The following is a 15,335-nucleotide window of genomic DNA, read 5'->3' as shown; positions in this document are numbered from 1 at the left end:
TCATTTAAGGTGGTTCCTGAGAATGGATTTGAAGTTTTTAGAAGAGTGTTTGTGGACTTTGAAGGAATCAGCTTGAGAAGGAAGTTTCTCAATGGCTTAGAACCAGAAAATATCCACATGATGATTGGTATGACATGGGCCTTGGTTGTTGGGGAAGGCTGGCTGTGTCACTGAGGTACTTTCTAGTCTTCAGTTATAAAGTGGGCCTTCTCATGATTGCCTCTAATCAGTTCTTCTTTTCTTATTTAGGCTCCATGACAATTGACTGCTTAGGGATTCTGAATGATCTCTCTGACTGTGAGGATAAGCTCTTTCCTATTGGATATCAGTAAGTAGCTCTGTAGAGAGAAGACAGCAGCCCCACCCCTTGACCCCTTGAGTACCCTGAAGCAGTGAGTAGGTCATTAAATGTAGAGCCATACTTGTTAGTGACTTTTAACTAATTCCTTTTTTTTTTTTTTTTTTTTTTTTGCTACTTCTCGTAGATTGAGACTAAAGTATCATTTTATGTCAGCTAGATCCAGTTGTAGAAGGAAAGTATTGTTGACGTAATTTCAGAATCATTTCCAAATAAAACCTAGGTAGAAAACACCAGGCCAGTCTCTTAAGATTCCACTAGATTCCATTCACCTCAGTTCAGAAGTCCAGTGTGTTGTCAGGGATCAAACACCTCATGCCTCTGTCCTCATTTTACGTTTTACATTTTATAGGTCCTTCTAAAAATAACCCCTACAATAACAATCAAATAGTCCAATAAGAATTTGTAATCTGTCCCGCATGAAACAAATTGTTTAAACTTCTAGCAAACTGACGATATAAATTTAAAATTCGCTTTCTCTCTCTTCCCCTTTGGAGTCTCCCTTTTGTTATATATACTCTGATTTATTCTGCATTTCAATTGTGAAAACACAGTCTCTACTCCACATTTAGCTGGCAGCTCTTAGTGTAAAGAGCTAGGCTCCGTCAGCATCCAGCAGATTTGAAGCAGTTCCGTTTCTCTTGTCTCATGGGGCTTTTCTCCCAAAGGAGACACGCCAGGTTTGTTCTTTCCTCACTTTGTACACATGGTGGGGCAGTTATCCCTTCCTGAAGGCCAATAACTATTTCTTGTAGTATCAATAGTTAGTATTTTTTTTTTTCTTTGCATTTTAGGCTGTTTTACTAATTTTGTCCCCTGCTTACAACACAATAAAAAAGGATTTGATGCTGTTTTCTGAGAGGCCAGGAAAAACCAAGGACTTCAAAAAACTTGGAAGACCTTAACCAGGAGACCCTCTAATAAGAATCCATGAAATAAAGCTAAATTTTGTAAATCAAGGAGGCCAGGGAACCTAGGCTGAGAAGAGGTTTTGACAAATGTCAGTCTGTGCTTCTGTCCTCGCACTCACGGTGATCGTTACCATCTGCGTGCAGGTGTTCTCGGGTGTACTGGAGCACCACGGATGCTCGCAAACGCTGCGTGTACACGTGCAAGATAGTGGAATGCCGTCCTCCGGTTGTAGAGCCAGACATCAACAGCACTGTTGAACATGATGAAAACAGGACCATCGCTCACAGTCCAACATCTTTTGCAGGTTAGCCTTTAATCAAGATGGGACTTGAATTCGATTTGGGGGAATATTGCGATTGACGGGTGGGAAAAAGGCATTGCTTTGGGAGGTCACATTTGCTTCTGTTTTGGTACTTACCTAACAGCTGGCTTTTTCTTGGTTCATTTGTTTGATATCTTAATTAAACTTTTTTAGTAAGAGTTTTTATTTCCTGCCACAGAAATTTCACCTAAAGAAAGTCAAAACACAGCTGAAATTGTAAGTCCTCCATCACCAGATCGACCTCCTCATTCACAAACCTCTGGTTCCTGTTTCTATCACGTCATCTCAAAGGTCCCTAGGATTCGAACACCCAGCTATTCTCCAACACAGAGATCCCCTGGCTGTCGGCCACTGCCTTCTGCAGGTAAAAGACTTCACTGACCTACCCGACCCAAGGAGGTCAGCTCAAAGATTAGTTTGTAATGCTGTCAGGCACCTTTATCGTGGTGACTTCTGCCAATGGAAAATGTTGATTTTTCCGTTAGCTGTAAACATATCTAGCTAAGTCATTGAAACCAGTGGTACAGCACACGTGTCCGATCTGTAATGGACTTTATTACTTTCTCTCTCGTTTAGGAAGCCCTACTCCAACCACTCATGAGATAGTCACAGTGGGTGACCCTTTACTCTCCTCTGGACTTCGAAGCATTGGCTCCAGGCGTCACAGTACCTCTTCCTTGTCACCCCAGCGGTCTAAACTCCGGATAATGTCTCCAATGAGAACTGGGAGCACTTACTCCAGGAACAGTGTTTCCTCAGTCGCCGCCGTAGGGACCGCCGCAGATCTCGAGTCAAGTGCCAAAGCGGTTGATCATGTCTTAGGGCCGCTGAATTCTAACACTAATTTAGGGCAGAACACTCCCACCTCTTCACATCTGCAAAGGACGGTAGTTACTATGGGCACTAAAACCAGTCACTTTGATGGCTCTTCATCTTCAGAAATGAAGCATTCCAGCGCTTCAGACTCAACATCCAAGAGCTCCTCTTCGAAGGGAGAGAAGACCAAAATGCCGAGTTCCAAGAACTCAGAGGGATCGGCACATAATGTGGCTTACCCTGGCCTTCCGAAACTGGCCCCACAGGTTCATAATGCAACAGCTGGAGAATTAAATGTTAGTAAAACGGGCACTTTTGCTGAACTGTCTTCAGTGCCGTTTTCTTCTAAAGAGGCCCTCCCGTACCCGCCACTCCATTTGAGAGGGCAGAGGAATGATCGAGACCAACAGACAGATTCCACCCAGGCAGCAAACTCCCCTCCCGATGAAGATACTGAAGTCAAAACCTTGAAGCTATCTGGAGTGAGCAACAGATCGTCCATTATCAACGAACACGTGGGATCCAGCTCCAGAGACAGGAGACAGAAAGGGAAAAAATCTTGTAAAGAAATGTTCAAAGAAAAGCATTCCAGTCAGTCTTTTTTGGAACCTGGTCAGGTGGCAACTGGTGAGGAGGGAAACCTAAAGCCAGAGTTCGTTGATGAAGTTTTGCCTCCTGAGTTCATGGGGCAACGACCATGTAATAATGTTTCCTCTGATAAGATTGGGGACAAAGTCCATTCTATTCCAGGAGTCCCCAAAGCTCCATCCATGCAAGTAGAAGGGTCTGCCAAGGAATTACAGACACCCCGGAAACGCACAGTCAAAGTAACACTGACACCTCTAAAAATGGAGGGTGAGAGTCAGTCCAAGAATACCCTAAAAGAAAGTAGTCCTCTTTCCCCTTTGCAGATAGAGTCAGCCTCTCCAACAGAACCGATTTCCACTTCCGAAGGTCCAGGAGATGGTCCAGTCGCCCAAGCAAGCCCCAATAATACCTCATCCCAGGATTCTCAAAGTAATAACTATCAGAATCTTCCAGTACAGGACAGAAACCTAATGCTTCCAGATGGCCCCAAACCTCAGGAGGATGGCTCTTTCAAGAGGAGATATCCCCGTCGCAGCGCCCGGGCACGTTCTAACATGTTCTTTGGGCTCACCCCACTCTATGGAGTAAGGTCCTATGGCGAAGAAGACATTCCGTTTTACAGCAGCTCAACTGGGAAGAAGCGAGGCAAGAGATCCGCTGAAGGACAGGTGGACGGGGCCGATGACTTGAGCACTTCCGACGAAGACGATTTATACTATTACAATTTCACTAGGACAGTGATTTCTTCAGGTGGAGAGGAACGGCTGACACCCCGTAATTTATTTCGGGAGGAGGAGCAATGTGATCTTCCAAAAATCTCACAGTTGGATGGTGTTGACGATGGGACAGAGAGTGATACTAGCGTCACAGCCACCACGAGGAAAAGCAGCCAGATTCCAAAAAGAAACAGTAAAGAAAACGGAACAGAGAACTTGAAGATGGATCGGCCTGAAGACACTGGTGAAAAAGAGCATGTCATTAAGAGCTCTGTTGGCCACAAAAATGAGCCAAAGATGGATAACTGCCACTCTGTGAGCAGAGTGAAAACACAGGGACAGGATTCCTTGGAAGCTCAGCTCAGCTCATTGGAGTCAAGCCGCAGGGTCCACACAAGCACCCCCTCAGACAAAAACTTACTGGACACCTATAATACTGAGCTCCTGAAATCGGATTCAGATAATAACAACAGTGATGACTGTGGGAACATCCTGCCCTCAGACATTATGGACTTTGTACTAAAGAATACTCCATCCATGCAGGCTTTGGGTGAGAGCCCAGAGTCCTCTTCGTCGGAACTCCTGAATCTTGGTGAAGGTTTGGGTCTTGATAGTAATCGTGAAAAAGACATGGGTCTTTTCGAAGTGTTTTCTCAGCAGTTGCCGACAACGGAAGCCGTGGACAGCAGTGTTTCTTCCTCCATCTCAGCAGAGGAGCAGTTCGAGTTGCCACTAGAGCTGCCGTCAGACCTCTCTGTCCTGACCACCCGGAGTCCCACTGTCCCGAGCCAGAACCCCAGTAGGCTAGCTGTAATCTCAGACTCAGGGGAGAAGAGAGGAACCATCCCGGAAAAATCTGTGGCCTCCTCTGAAGGTGACTCCTCACTGCTGAGTCCAGGAGTAGATCCCAGCCCTGAAGGCCACATGACTCCTGACCACTTTATCCAAGGTCACATGGATGCAGACCACATCTCCAGCCCTCCTTGTGGTTCGGTGGAGCAAGGTCATGGCAACAACCAGGATTTAGCTAGAAATAGTAGCACCCCTGGCCTTCAGGTACCTGTTTCCCCTACCGTTCCTATCCAGAACCAGAAATACGTGCCCAACTCTACCGACAGCCCTGGCCCGTCTCAGATTTCTAACGCCGCTGTCCAGACCACTCCGCCCCACCTGAAACCAGCCACCGAGAAACTCATTGTCGTTAACCAGAACATGCAGCCGCTTTACGTTCTCCAGACTCTTCCGAATGGAGTGACCCAAAAAATCCAGCTGACCTCTTCTGTTAGTTCTGCACCCAGTGTGATGGAGACAAACACGTCAGTATTGGGGCCTATGGGAAGTGGTCTCACCCTAACCACAGGACTCAATCCAAGCCTGCCGACTTCCCAGTCTTTATTCCCTCCTGCTAGCAAAGGATTGCTCCCCATGCCTCATCACCAGCACTTACATTCCTTCCCTGCAGCTACTCAGAGTAGCTTCCCACCAAACATCAGCAGTCCTCCTTCAGGCCTACTTATCGGGGTCCAGCCTCCTCCAGATCCCCAGCTTTTGGTTTCAGAAGCCAGCCAGAGGACAGATCTCAGTACCACAGTAGCCACTCCATCCTCTGGACTCAAGAAAAGACCCATATCTCGCCTGCAGACCCGAAAGAATAAAAAACTCGCTCCCTCTAGTACCCCTTCGAACATCGCCCCTTCCGACGTGGTTTCCAACATGACATTGATTAACTTCACACCCTCCCAGCTTCCAAATCATCCCAATCTGTTAGACCTGGGGTCACTTAATACTTCATCTCACCGAACTGTCCCCAACATCATAAAAAGGTCTAAGTCCGGCATCATGTATTTTGAACAGGCGCCCCTGTTACCGCAGAATGTGGGAGGGGCTGCTGCCCCGGCGGCGGGTGCAGCCACCATAAGCCAGGATACCGGCCACCTCACGTCAGGGCCTGTGTCTGGCTTGGCCTCCGGTTCCTCCGTCCTGAACGTTGTATCCATGCAAACTACAACCGCCCCTACAAGTAGCGCGTCCGTTCCAGGACATGTCGCGTTAACCAACCCGAGGTTGCTTGGTAGCCCGGATATTGGCTCCATAAGCAATCTTTTAATCAAAGCCAGCCAGCAGAGCCTGGGCATTCAAGACCAGCCTGTGGCTTTACCGCCAAGTTCAGGAATGTTTCCACAACTGGGGACGTCACAGACTCCCTCTACTGCTGCAATGACGGCAGCATCCAGCATCTGTGTGCGCCCCTCGACTCAGACCGTGGGCGTAACAGCTGCTTCGCCTTCAGGGGAGGCAGAAGAACACTATCAGCTCCAGCACGTGAGCCAGCTCCTCGCCAGCAAAACTGGGATTCTCTCTTCCCAGCGGGATCTTGATTCCGCTCCAGGGACCCAGGGCTCCAACTTTACCCAGACGGTAGATGCTCCTAATAGCATGGGGCTGGAGCAGAATAAGGCTTTATCCTCAGCTATGCAAGCCAGCTCCACCTCTCCTGGGGGCTCTCCGTCCTCTGGACAGCAGTCAGCAAGTCCCTCAGTGCCGGGGCCCATGAAACCCAAACCAAAAATCAAACGGATTCAGCTGCCCTTGGACAAAGGGAGTGGCAAGAAGCACAAAGTTTCCCACTTGCGGACCAGTTCTTCTGAAGCACACATTCCAGACCAAGAAGCCAACACGACACCCCTGACCTCAGTCACAGGGTGAGAGATGCAGACCTTGGCTCTGCTGGGTCTGAGGGGTTTCATGCTCTGGATCAGAGGCTGTTGAAGTGATCTTCTGGGAGGGACACACCTCTGCCCAAGTTGTATTACTTGGGTTTTCTGGGCTTTGACTTTGATTTTTTTTTTTTTTTTTTTTTCCTCACGGTGGTGATTTATAGAGTAAAATTTAGTTCCATCCGCGGGCAGTTGGTCCCCTGGATAGAACCACATCTTTAATTGCTCTTTGCTCTGATTTAGAACAGTGCTGCTGTTTGCTCCTGTTTCTTTTTTGCTGAGGCTTAGTTAGGATACTAAGGGATGATTATTGCTCTCTGGAGGGCAAAACCACCTGTTGTAGATCCTCATGGTGTCCTTTTCTGAAACATTGTCATTAAAATATACATAAAGTACACAAAGTGAACTTTTACCTAGGTATGCATCCATGTAGCTGCCGTTCAGATCCTAACATAAAATATTTCTAGTGTTCCAGAAGGCTCCTGGTGCCCTCTCTTAGTCAGTACCCTCTCAAGGTAACCACTGTCTAACCCGTATCACCACAGGTTAGTTTTCTCAGCCCATAAATTTTATCAGATCCTGTTAGAGTCGTTTCTTTAGACTGACCTCCACGTTGGATACATATTTACTGTTGTTTTTCTTGAAAAGATACAAACGATTCTGTTCCAGGACTCCAGGAGCAGAGGCAGAGCAGCAGGACATAGCTAACGTGGAACAGTCGCCACAGAAAGAGCGTGGGCAGCCTGCAGGGTAGGTGTAAAGCTTAGTTCCTTGAGATGAAGCACTCAGTTCTGTCCACCTCATTTAGAAAATAGTCCTTCCTGATTTGTGTTGATTTTTTTATTATTATTATTTTTTTTGCCAAAGTTTTTTTAATGGAATTAATACATGCTTGTAAAGAAAAAAAAAAAACCCACAGAATCATTTAAATAATGGGTAATGGTTGCATGTTCATCCTGCCTACTCTGTTCCGAATTTATTGCCTAGAGGTAATCATTGCTCGTAATTTGTTTTCATTCACACCGACATTTCTGTGCATACCGATATGCATGGTGTACATTTGAATACGTATGTACCTTTTTTACATAAAATAATGCCGTACACACTGCTCTATACTTGTTTTGTTCAGCTACTGCATTGTGCACGCATCTCTAGGCCACTTGTTTTGTTCAGCTACTGCATTGTGCACGCATCTCTAGGCCACTTGTTTTTTTTCAGCTACTGCATTGTGCACGCATCTCTAGGCCACTTCACTTTTTAATGGCTGCCTCCAGTTCTGTCGTGTAGACCTACAGCAGTTTATTTAACTAGTTCCCTCTTGATCTGCATCTGGATTGTTTGCAGGTTTTATTTAATTGTAAAAAGTGAAAATAGGTATGGTTTACTGGTTCATCATGCAGGCTGCCTTTGTTTTTAATTAAACCAGCTAACTCACTTAAGGAACTCCAGAACTGCTTCTAACAAGCGTCCTTTTATTTTTTTCTAACAGTTAAGGGTATGAGAAGAATTTTAAGGACACAGTCTACAACTCCAAAAGCAGAAACTTCATGTCAAATGTTTGGGAGAGAATCTCACAAAAGATAGTTGATGTTATGTATCGTACAGTAGTGTGGTGGTGTGTTCATTCAACAGGTTGTTCACAAAGCATCCTGTGGTTCATGTCTAGTGGTTGTTTTGTATAACTGATACAGCTGTATGGTAGATTGTGGACAGTTTTTATCTTTGAATTGAAGAACCAGCTGGTGTTACATCTCACATTTGGTTTTCTTTTCGTGTAGGCAAGTGGCTGTTCTTCCTGAGATTCAGACAACACAGAATCCAGCAGATGAACAAGAAAATTCAGGTGTGTGGGTGGGTAACAGGTTAGATGGGTAACAGGTTAGAATCAGAATTTCAAAGCCAGAAGTACTGTAAAAGTCACCTTCTCTACCTACTGATTTTCTAGATTTAAAAAAAAAAAAAAAAAGTCAAAGCGCTAAAGATGTTAAGTGATTGGCCAAAGGACACAAAACTAAAACCTATAAATACTCTTCTGCTCTGTTTGCTGTAACAGCAGTGTGACTTAAATAGCTCACGATAAGCTGCCTTCATCCTTTAGTTGTCACTAGTGAAGACCAAGAACCATTTTTATTATATAATATAGCCAGATTTAGGTTATGACGCCAGATACATCTCCATAGCACTTCTGTCCTGATGAATTTCATCAGTAAACAACTAGTCACTTTAAGACTAGAGAGCTCTGGATATAAGACTTTGTCCTTTTCCGTTGAGGGGATTCCCAGAAGAAAACCAGGTAGAGAAAATGCTTAGCCATACGACTTGGGATGCAATCACATTCTGCTGATTTGCTGATTCCTGGAGAGGACTGATGCATCTCTCTGTAAGAAGGCAGTGTGAGGGGTGGTGGCTGGGAGTACAGACTCTGCAGTCAGATAGGTTGAAATCCCAGCTTTACCACTTACTGGCTGTATGAACATGGGCTGCTTAACCTCTCTCTGCCTCAGTTTTCTCACCTTTAAAATTTAGATCATTTCTCACCTACCTCATTGGATTGTTGTGAGGTTTATCTGAGTTAATACAGGAAGTTCCTAGAAGAGTGCCTCATATGTAGTGTTTCATACATGTTGACCAGTGTTATTTTTTAGCTTTGACTCTGTTGAGGGCAATTACTTATTGAAAAACTGTCAGATTGTCATACCAGAAACTACCAGAGAGACAGCATAACTTCACATAAAAAAAAAAAAAAAAAAATTCTAGTTTTGGTCACTTCCCAGCTATAACCTCAGGCAAGCTGCTCCACCTCTTTGAACCTCAGGTTTGTTATCTGTAAATGGAAGTAATAAAACCAGCTGTGTAATGTTGTTAGGCTTGGAGATAACGTGCATGAAGTACTCAGTAAGTGTTTGCTATGGCGTCCACTTTGGCCCCTATCTATTTTCTCCCTCACAGAACCTAAAACAGCGGAAGAAGAAGAAAGTAATTTCAGCTCTCCACTTATGCTTTGGCTCCAGCAAGAACAGAAGCGGAAGGAAAGCATTGCTGAGAAAAAGCCCAAAAAAGGACTTGTTTTTGAAATTTCAAGTGACGATGGCTTTCAGATCTGTGCAGAAAGTATCGAAGGTGAGTGGATTAAATTAGGCCAGCCCAACAGCACAGGCTCTGTTCAGCTAGGGCTGCAGTAGTACCATTTGTGTGAGCAGCTCCATATGAGATAGATTGAATTGGAGACACTAGAAGGCAAGAGGCCACTAGTGAGAGTATTGCTGCAGTAGAGGTGTCAGGTAATAAAGCCCACTTCCAGTAGGAGAAGAAAGGAAAGGAGAGAAGAACAGACACATTCATGACTGCTTGGATATAGAGGGTAGAGAGAGAGGACTCAAAGATGCCTCTGAAGATTCTGGCCTGGGTGACTGAAAAAAAAAAAAAGATATGTAAGGAGAACAAAAAAATAACTAGTTTGAGTGTACACATTCTGCATTAGATGTATTGAGTGTGGAGTGTGGGAATAAATCCAACAGATAGGAAGAGATTGTAGACTCTTAGGATAGAGCTGGAAGGGATTGTAAAGGTTTTCTAGTTACACCCCTCAACTGTAAGGAACTGAGAGGTTGTGATCTCCTTCCCCCAGTCCTGGTTAACCGTTAGTGCTGGTATTGTTTTGGTTAGCAGTACAGGGAGTAGAGTTAATACCACACATTCAAGTTTGGGACCAGGACTACCTCAGGGGAAGTGAGTGCGTTGAGGATGCAGGGGTCATTTTCAGAAGGTGGGAACCTCCTCACCACTTCTGTATCCTTTGTAACAGAAAGGAGCGCTGTTGGGTGGGGCACCTTCCCAGCTGCTTTCTTATTCACTGAATTGATTTAAACTAAGAAAACGACAAAAAGCTGTTCTAGCAGGGGATGTTTTCACATCATTGGCGTTAAGAGATGTTTGACTGAATTATCTTATTTCCTCACAGATGCCTGGAAGTCATTGACAGACAAAGTCCAGGAGGCTCGGTCAAACGCTCGCCTAAAGCAGCTTTCATTTGCAGGTAATGCTGCAGCGGTCATTTTACTCCTGTCTCAGTATCCTCTGGTAACTTGTGGGTCTAAGCTACAGGGTTGATTTCACAAAAAAAAAAAAAAAAAAAAAAAAAAAAAAAAATCAACCCTCTTTTTTTAAAAAAAAATCATTTTTCACAGCTTTATTGAGATATAAACCTTATACTACACAGTTTACCCATTTAAAGCATACAAATCGATGGCTCTTAGTGTATTCACAGAGTTGTGTAAACCATCACTACTGTGTAATTGCAGAACATTTTCATCATCCCTAAAAGAAGCCCCATACCCATTAGCAGTCATTCCTCAGCCCCAGCCCCTGGCAGCCACTAATCTACTCTCTGTCTCTCTGGATGTACCTCTTCTGTACATTTCCTACAGAAATGAATCATATAATACGTGGCCTTTTGTGACTGGCTTGTTTCATTTAACATGATGCTTTCAAGATTTCTCTCTACTGTAACATTGTCTCAGTATTTCATTTGTTTTTTTCTTTTACAGATGAATATTTTTTATTGTGGTAAAATACACATAACATAAAAGTTACCGTCTTAATTATTCTTTTATTTTTTTTTAACATCTTTATTGGAGTATAATTGCTTTACAATGTGTGTTAGTTTCTGCTGTACAACAGAGTGAATCAGCTATACATATACATACATCCCCATATCTCATCTTAACTATTTTTAAGTATACAGTTCTGTGGTGTTAAATACATCCACCTTGTTGTGCAGCCATCACCACCATCCATCCCCATAACTTTTCATCTTGTAAAACTGAAACTCTATATCCATTAAACAATGACTCCCCATCCTCCTCTTCCCCCAGCTTCTGGTAGCCACCATTATTCTTTCTGTCTTTGTGATTTTTAACTATTTTAAGTACCTCATATAAGTGGAATCATACAGTGTTTGTCCTCTTGTGACTGGTTTAGTACACTCAGCATAATGTCCTCAAGGTGCATCCTTGCTGTAGCATGTTGCAGAACTTACTTCCTTTTTCAAGCTGAATAATATTCCATTGTATGTATGTATCACATTTACTTTATCAATTGATCCATCTGTGGGCACTTGGATTGCTTCCACACTTTTGTTGTTTTGAATAATTCTGCTGTGAACATGGGTGTACAGAGATCTCTTTAAGACTTTGCTTTCAATTCTTTTGGGTATATACCCAGAAGTGGAATTGCTGGATCATATGGTGATGCGATCTTTAATTTTTTGAGAAACCATCATACTGTTTTCTGCAGTGGCTGTACCATTTTACGTTCCCACCAGTGGTACACAAGAATTCCAATTTCTCCTCATCCTCACCAGTACTTGTTTTTGTTTTCTGTACATTTCCCTAATGACTTGAGATGTCGAGCATCTTTTCATGTGCTTATTGGCCATTTATATATCTTCTTTAGAGAAATGTTTATTCAAGTCCTTTGTCTATATTTTCATCAGGTTGTTTGTTTTTTTGTTGTTGAGTTTTAGAAGTTCTATGTATTCTGGATATTAATCCCTTATCAGATATATGATTTGCAGATATTTTCTCCTATTCTGTGGGCTGCCTCCTTTTTTACTCTGGATAGTGTCTTTTTTGTTTTTTGTTTTTTTTAGATTGGTGAGGGAGATATTTTGGGGGCAGAAAAATATGGCTCATAGGTCCTGCTCTGTCCAACTGTGGCAGTCATTGGGTGAACTATAATTAAATTTGTACATGGCCTCTCCCAGGAGTCACTCTGAAATGATTACTGATAATATATGTAAGATTCTGCTCCTGGAGGAAACCGGCATCCCGAGCTCAGTGGTCTCAGTCTCAAATTGAGTAGCTCAGCCCTTTTCGCCAACGGCACAAAGATTGCTTTCATTTATCCATGTCTTTTGCTGCCACATGGAATGGTGGTTAGAAACCATGAACTCTGGAGACAGAAACTGAGTTCAAGTCCCATTTCTGCCCTTTTGCTGTCAATATTATTTCAGGTGCAAGCTAATTTACTTCTTCAAGGCTTAATCTCCTTAAGTGGGAATATTAATGCAACCTTCAAAATTTGTCGTGAGGATTAATTAAAATAATGAACCTGGGAATTCCCTGGCGGTCCAGTGGTTAGGACTCCGTGTTCCTACTGCCGAGGGCCCAGGTTCAGTCCCTCATCGGGGAAGCCGTGTGGTGCAGCCAAAAATAAAAAAATAAAAGTGATGAACCTGACATGATTTATTTAAGTACCCTAATATGCCAAATTAAGATCATTATCCTGACTGAGGGGATTTGAGATAGAATTCAGAGAAATCACTGAATACTAGCTTTTTTTAATAGTATATTTTGATGCACAACATTTTTTAATCATCATGAAGTCCAATTTGTCTGTTTTTTCTTTTGTTACCTGTGCCTTTGATGTCATATCCAAGAAATCATTGCTAAATTCAGTGTCGTGAAGATTTTGTCCTATGTTTTCTTCTAAGAGTTTTATAGTTTTAGGTCTTACGTTTAGGTACTTGACCCATTTTGAGTTAATTTTTATATATGGTATTAGGTAAGGGTCCAAAGGTTCTGGTGACATTAAAGCTGAGACCTGGGCTTCCCTGGTGGTGCAGTGGTTAAGAATCTGCCTGCCAACGCAGGGGACACGGGTTTGAGCCCTGGTCCGGGAAGATCCCACATGCCGTGGAGCAACTAAGCCCGTGCACCACAACTGCTGAGCCTGCGCTCTAGAGCCCGCGAGCCACAACTACTGAGCCCGCATGCCACAACTACTTAGCCTGTGCACTAGAGCCCGCGAGCCACAACTACTGAAGCCCATGCGCCTAGAGCCCGTGCTTCACAACAAGAGAAGCCACCACAATGAGAAGCCCGCGCACCGCAACGAAGAGTAGCCCCCGCTCACCGCAACTAGAGAAAGCCCGCGCGCAGCAACAAAGACCCAACTAAGCCAAAAATAAATAAATAAATAAATTTATTAAAAAAAAAATAAATCTGAGACCTTTCTGTCTCGGGTACCTTCCTGTCTTGTTCACCTTTGTTTTCCCAAGATTCTGTCTAGCACAGTGGAGAGATGGAAAGAATGCGGGAGATACAGTAGGTGCTCAGTAAATATTTGTTGGATGAACAAGTGAATGGCCCACACGAGAATAGATTGTTCCCTGTTGTACTTTATACTACAGCTTTATCTGGTTGCTTTCACATTGCGAGGTTTGTGTTCATATCTGCCTCCCTCTGCCAAGGGCTCCTTGAGAACAGGGGCCATGTGCAACTCATCTTTCTTTTCCCATTATTGACACAGTGTCCAATCTCATTGTAAGCCCTCCAGTGAAGGCTGAACACTAGAGTTGAACACTCAGCCTAAACATTAAAATGAATTTTGTGAAAATACAGTTAAGTATGTTTTTTTGTTTTGTTTTTTCACTTAAGTATGTTTTTTAATGGCTTTTTCTACCTAGGAATCCACAGCAATCTAAAATTCCTAGGAAGAAATTCTTAGGGAAAATCAGTGTTGTATAGAAAAAAAAAAAAAATGTTTGCCATTGTCTTATATGACTTCAAGCTCTTATATTGTCGACTTGTGTTTTATACTTTTATAGGTTGAGTTCTAATCGGAACAACGATTGTGATCATAAGAATGTTGCTTATCTGGAGACTTAACTTTCTGCTTGCCACTAAAACCAAATTATATCCCTTAGAGATTCTCGTAAGTGAAGTGGAAATTAGGCACCTGATAATAACTTGCCCCTCTTTTAAAAAATTATACAAGATGTAGAATTTTAAAATTTGGAGAAGCTAATCACCACAATAACAAATTGGTGGACGGGGTCCCACCTCCTAGAAGTAATTGTTAACATTTAAACACGGATATCCTTCCAGACATAGCATATGGCCCCCAGATTACACTGGGGTTACATCTCTATAAATATGCTTTATAGCACAAACTGTGTCTGTTGGAATTGCATGTGTGATCCTAACACAGTTATGCCTATGAAATAATATCTTGTCCACAATAGATGCCATTATTATTTTGGTATCTGTTAATACCAAAAACAATAATTGTAAATGATATACTATTTATTTAACTAGCTATTTGCTAGTGTTACAAAGAGGTATGGCAATTATTACTATGTCCCATCCTTTAAGGAAATAAGCCAATCATTTTATTTTATTATTATTATTATTATTATTTTTAACATTTATTCATTTGGTTGCGCCAGGTCTTAGTCACAGCACGTGGGCTCCTTAGTTGCGGCAGGCGGGCTCCTTAGTTGTGGCATGCATGTTGGATCTAGTTCCCTGACCAGGGATTGAACCCGGGCCCCCTGCATTGGGAGCGCAGAGTCTTAACCACTGCACCACCAGGGAGGTCCTGAAGCCAATCATTTTAGAAAGCCTTTCACCATCTGTGCCAGCAGACTTACATAAATTTTTTTTTAAAATAAAAAATAAGAAAGGCTCATTAATGGAATAAGAGTAAGTGAGTAAAACAAAGTGGCTATTGAGTGTATTTCTCCATAAGTTCACTGTAACAGCACAGAAGAGAGTTCTCTGTTAGGGGTTCACTAACATTCCTTATAAATTTTAGTGAGGTGCCTGTGTGCATGTGAGCTGATTACTCCATTACTTGTAAACAAAAATGGGATCATAGTTAGGAGTTGTACAGACCAAGGTTCAAATTCTGTCACACTAGCTATGTGACCTTGGGTGTGAGCCTAGGTTTACTTACCTTGAGATGAAGCTAGCATTTCCTGCCTGGTGTGGTCATTATGCCATGAAACGAAATAACACATATAGCATTTCTGTGTACACAGAGAACATAGAAAATAGTCCATAGTTTGGTGGCATGCTTTTTTCACTTAATCTATCATGAGTGTTTTCCATATTGATGGATCT

The 15,335-nt window shown here is 43.0% G+C and overlaps 1 protein-coding gene across 2 annotated transcripts in view; it reads left to right on the top strand.

Moving 5' to 3' along the window:
- Window positions 1–15,335, top strand: part of KMT2A (lysine methyltransferase 2A) — a 73,994-nt gene that overhangs the window by 52,231 nt on the left and 6,428 nt on the right. For both annotated transcript variants that reach the window (XM_036860568.1, XM_036860567.1), the window contains exons 23-31: window positions 10–127; window positions 250–328; window positions 1,414–1,574; window positions 1,771–1,956; window positions 2,169–6,414; window positions 7,099–7,179; window positions 8,208–8,272; window positions 9,379–9,549; window positions 10,391–10,465. In XM_036860568.1, the coding sequence (XP_036716463.1) occupies window positions 10–127; window positions 250–328; window positions 1,414–1,574; window positions 1,771–1,956; window positions 2,169–6,414; window positions 7,099–7,179; window positions 8,208–8,272; window positions 9,379–9,549; window positions 10,391–10,465 (5,182 nt within the window). The remainder of the gene's footprint in view (window positions 1–9; window positions 128–249; window positions 329–1,413; window positions 1,575–1,770; window positions 1,957–2,168; window positions 6,415–7,098; window positions 7,180–8,207; window positions 8,273–9,378; window positions 9,550–10,390; window positions 10,466–15,335) is intronic.

Source organism: Balaenoptera musculus, chromosome 8, assembly GCF_009873245.2.
Source record: "Balaenoptera musculus isolate JJ_BM4_2016_0621 chromosome 8, mBalMus1.pri.v3, whole genome shotgun sequence".
Classification (NCBI taxonomy): domain Eukaryota; kingdom Metazoa; phylum Chordata; class Mammalia; order Artiodactyla; family Balaenopteridae; genus Balaenoptera; species Balaenoptera musculus.
This window is presented reverse-complemented; position numbering and strand designations above follow the sequence as displayed.